The following is a 4,090-nucleotide window of genomic DNA, read 5'->3' on the forward strand; positions in this document are numbered from 1 at the left end:
TCTCTGTATTATATTGTGTGTGCGTGAGTGTGCGTGTGAAGCTGTGTACAAATACACTTGTATACGCATCCAGGCTCTTTTGTTCGGAAGGCAGCGCATTTTGGGCTACCGCGGTAGAGATTTTAAAAGCCAAATCTGGAAAGTACTAATGCAAAATGGCTACCGCCGCATTTAGAGTTTTGTTGTTTTGGGTTTTTGTCCGAGAGGCGGAAAAATAACGGCGGCCGTGAAGCCGCCTGGAATTTGAGCCCCTAGTTGGGCAAACGCTGCACGATATTTATCTTTCCTAGGTACCTGCCATTTCACATCGGCAGGACCCGGGTGCCTCTCGAAACCTCCGGCACGGGAAGAAGGCGGGGGGGGGTGGTGGGAATTACACGTGCATATACATATATATGCATATGTATACACGTAGAAGGGGCACAAGCGTGGCCGGCGTGCGAGGATGGGTCGCGCAGGATCTGTGACCTGGCGTGAATAAGCCTCGCCCGGAGGAGAAAGCGGGCACAAAGCGGAGCGCTGGCTGCACGCAGGGCTCCCCGGCGGCCGCGGCGGCGGCGCGCCCCGGGCCGCCCGCGCCCTCCCAGCTCCCCCACCAGTGCACGAGTTTACCTCTAGAGGTCATCAGGCAGGATTTACGACTGGACAACAAAAGCACGTGATGTGAAGCCGTACCCCATATTTGGGTGCCTACGTAGGAGGGAACCAAGTACATGTCCCAGTCATTTCCATAATTCATCATAAATTGTGCAAGGGTGCTATAGACGCACAAAACGACCAAGAGCCACAAATCAAGCACACATATCAAAAAACAAATGAGCTCTTATTTTGTAAACTCATTTTGCGGTCGCTATCCAAATGGCCCGGACTACCAGTTACATAATTATGGAGATCACAGCTCGGTGAGCGAGCAATACAGGGACTCCGCCAGCATGCACTCCGGCAGGTACGGATACGGCTACAATGGCATGGACCTCAGCGTCGGGCGCTCTGCTTCCACCCACTTTGGTGCCAATGAGAGACCCCGCAGTTACCCGGCCAACACCACCTCTGCCTCGACAGAGCCCAGGTACAACCAGCCCGCGACGTCTTCCCACTCGCCTCCCCCTGACCCTCTGCCCTGCACCGCCGTGGCCGGTTCGCCTGTCAGCGAGAGTCACCACGGGGTGAAAAACTCCCTCGCCAACTCCACCAGCACTTCGTCCAATTCCAGCAGCAACACGCACATCAGCAGGGACGGGGTTGGCACCTCGTCTGGGACTGAGGAAGACACTCCAGCGAGCAGCGAGCAGGCAAGTGCCCCGACCGACCAAAGCACAGCCCAGCCTTCACAGCCCCAGATCTACCCCTGGATGCGAAAACTGCACATAAGTCATGGTAAAGCAAATACCCTCTTCTTTCTTTTATTTCTCTGGAGGAAAAGGAGGGTTTAATGGAAACCGGGTGGCTGCGCCGAGCAAGGTCGGGGAGAGGGGGAGAGGAGGGCGTGCGAGCGGGCAGCCGCCGCGCACGGCGCAACTCTGCTCGCAGGGAAGCACGCTCCCTTCTCCGGGCGAGTCCCCCCCGAAAGCAAAAACCGCCCGGCCCCCAAAACACAGCCCGCCCGGCTCCCAGCGCCGGCCCCGGCGGGCAGCGGGGGAGCAGAAAGCGCCTTCCCGAAGGGGGATCGGGAGCAGAGGCTGCTCCCGGCTCTCCTCTGCGAGGGGGATCCTCCAGTGGGAACGGCGCGGCTGAGCCCATTTATTTTGCCGAGCCGTATTAAAAAGAGAATAGGAGAGGGCGAGGAGGGCAGTTTTCACTGGCCGGGGGGGGGGGGGGGGGGGGGGGGGGGGGAGGCGAGTCGCCCCAAACTCCGGGGAGAGGGCTTGAGGGGCGCGGGGAAGCGGAGCAACTTTCAGCCCCCTGTACCTGCCCTGCCCTCGCTGCTGGGGGAGCAGCCGGGGGCTCGCTGCCTCCCAGAGCCTTCCCCAGCTCAGCCGTGGGAAAGGGCTGCACGCTTCAGCTTTGCTCTCCCAGCGCTCAAAACCCAGCTAACAGCAGAGGCATCCTCCAAACCAGCTTCTCTGGGGGAGGCGGGGGGGGGGGGGGGCGGCCTCCAAAAAAAAAAAAAAATTCAATTTAAAAAATCGAACCCCAAATCCAAGCGAAAACTTACCGAGATCACCAAATCCCCCTCCCCCAAGCCTTTCCTAAAAGGGGCTGGAGGGAGAAACTTGTTGAGCGTTTATCCAAACCAGAAACAAAACCAAGCAGGACTGAGAATAACGGTCCTGGTCGCTGGTAGCTGCAATAAGACACGAAGGCTCCGAGTGGCTGCTGAGAATCTAAATCATGTACTTTTCTCTTCCAGACAACATAGGGGGACCAGAAGGGAAAAGGGCTCGGACTGCTTACACCCGCTATCAGACCTTGGAGCTGGAAAAGGAATTTCACTTCAATAGATACCTGACCCGCAGAAGAAGGATTGAAATAGCACATGCTCTTTGCCTCTCAGAGAGACAAATAAAGATCTGGTTCCAAAACAGGAGAATGAAATGGAAAAAGGATAATAAGCTGAAAAGTATGAGCATGGCAGCTGCAGGAGGGGCATTCCGTCCCTAAGCGTTTGATCAATTAAAAGTACTGAGCAGTATTAGCTGACCCTGCGTCTCATGTCAGTACTAAGTTGACTTTCTAAAACTTCCTTGTGTTACTTCTGTGAAGAAACCCTGTTCTTGTCGCCCTTATTCATCTTTTAATCATGAGCCTGTTTATTACCATTCTCTCGCGTGTATAAGTAGATCTGCTTTTATCGTACATTTCTTTGTCTTGAATGGCTTTGTCTTGAAAAAAATAATAGATGTTTTAACTTATTTATATGAAGCGAGCTGTGTTACTTGAAGTAACTGTTAAAACAAAACAAAACTGAACAAAAAAGGACAAAAAAAAAAGAAGGTAAAAAAAAAGGAGAGAGAGAAAGAAACCCTCCCCCGGTTTAGTACAAATGTTATGTGTTGCACTCAACCTGCTTAACTGTGCATGTGTGGTCAAGTGTTAATGTCTGTATAGCTCCAAGCTGTTAAAAATATTTTTATTCAAACTACCTATATAATTCCTGTGTAATTAATGCTGTTGTAGAGGTGAAATGATGAAATCAACTGAACTTGTCCTACGTGTAGTGAATAGTGAATCTGTGACGAAAACTGTGATTCCAAGCAGTATGTCCTTGCTGTGCCTTTGTATATGACTCTTTGCACGAACTCTTAGAAGTGGCTCTTATTAAGCGCAGCTTCTGTGATGTATGTTTTTTGTGAACAAAGTTACAAATATAGTCAAAGTCTGGCTGTTTGAGCAAACTGTGATCAGCTTTTTTTTTTTTTTGTATTTGTTTTTAAAAAAAAACTGACTGGAAATCAACAAAAAAAATAAACTTTCTATTGTAAAGTTTTCGTGACCTGGTTTGTGCAAAGCAAGAAGTTGTGCTTCCTGATTTGCCTCTGAAAAAACATTAACCCGTGCAGAGTTTTTAATAATATTTTACCTGGCTCCTGCTGCACGTTGCAAATGGTAGATGCTGCGATTGTCCGCTACCAGTATTTTTAATTGAAAGTTTGACCGTAAGTTCCTCCTTACTGGTTTCTCACTAGGTGCAAAGCTGCATCGCAGGACCACAATCAACACCCTTTGTGGGTGAATCAACTGTTAGTTGTTTGCTGATGGTTGGGAAAAAAAAAAAAAAAAAAAAAAAAAAGTGCTTTGTTAAAACACGCTGCTAACTCCAAGACGTGTTTGCATCGCTCTAGAATTTCTCCTGTGGTTTCATTAAGTATATTTGCAGGACAGCCACGTCCGAGCCCTCTGTGTCTATTAGTAACCCTCGCTAGCCACATTCCCACTTTTCAGCCTTTAAAGATTTTTGGGTTTCTTCGCTACGATTAGTTTGCTATAAACGTAATGTTACTTACCCCATCAGAGCTTGAATGGTTAACTCTTCTGAGCTTCTAAGAGCAACTAAAGATTTGCACATTTACTCACTGGTTACATTGATGCCTTCCCTTAAAAGTTATAAAACAGTAAACTTTATAAGCCCCAGTTCCGGCTATATGACATT

General features: G+C 49.6%; 1 protein-coding gene across 1 annotated transcript; it reads left to right on the forward strand.

Moving 5' to 3' along the window:
• The first annotated feature begins 748 nt into the window (after window positions 1-748).
• On the forward strand, window positions 749-2,905 carry HOXA5 (homeobox A5). Its single transcript, XM_010577564.1, has 2 exons — window positions 749-1,377; window positions 2,351-2,905. The coding sequence occupies exons 1-2, from the start codon at window positions 816-818 to the stop codon at window positions 2,599-2,601; spliced, it is 813 nt and encodes a 270-aa protein (XP_010575866.1). The 5' UTR covers window positions 749-815; the 3' UTR covers window positions 2,602-2,905.
• The last annotated feature ends 1,185 nt before the right edge of the window (window positions 2,906-4,090 follow it).

Source organism: Haliaeetus leucocephalus, unplaced genomic scaffold (genome assembly GCF_000737465.1).
Source record: "Haliaeetus leucocephalus isolate CR32 unplaced genomic scaffold, Haliaeetus_leucocephalus-4.0 Scaffold566, whole genome shotgun sequence".
NCBI classification, from domain to species: domain Eukaryota; kingdom Metazoa; phylum Chordata; class Aves; order Accipitriformes; family Accipitridae; genus Haliaeetus; species Haliaeetus leucocephalus.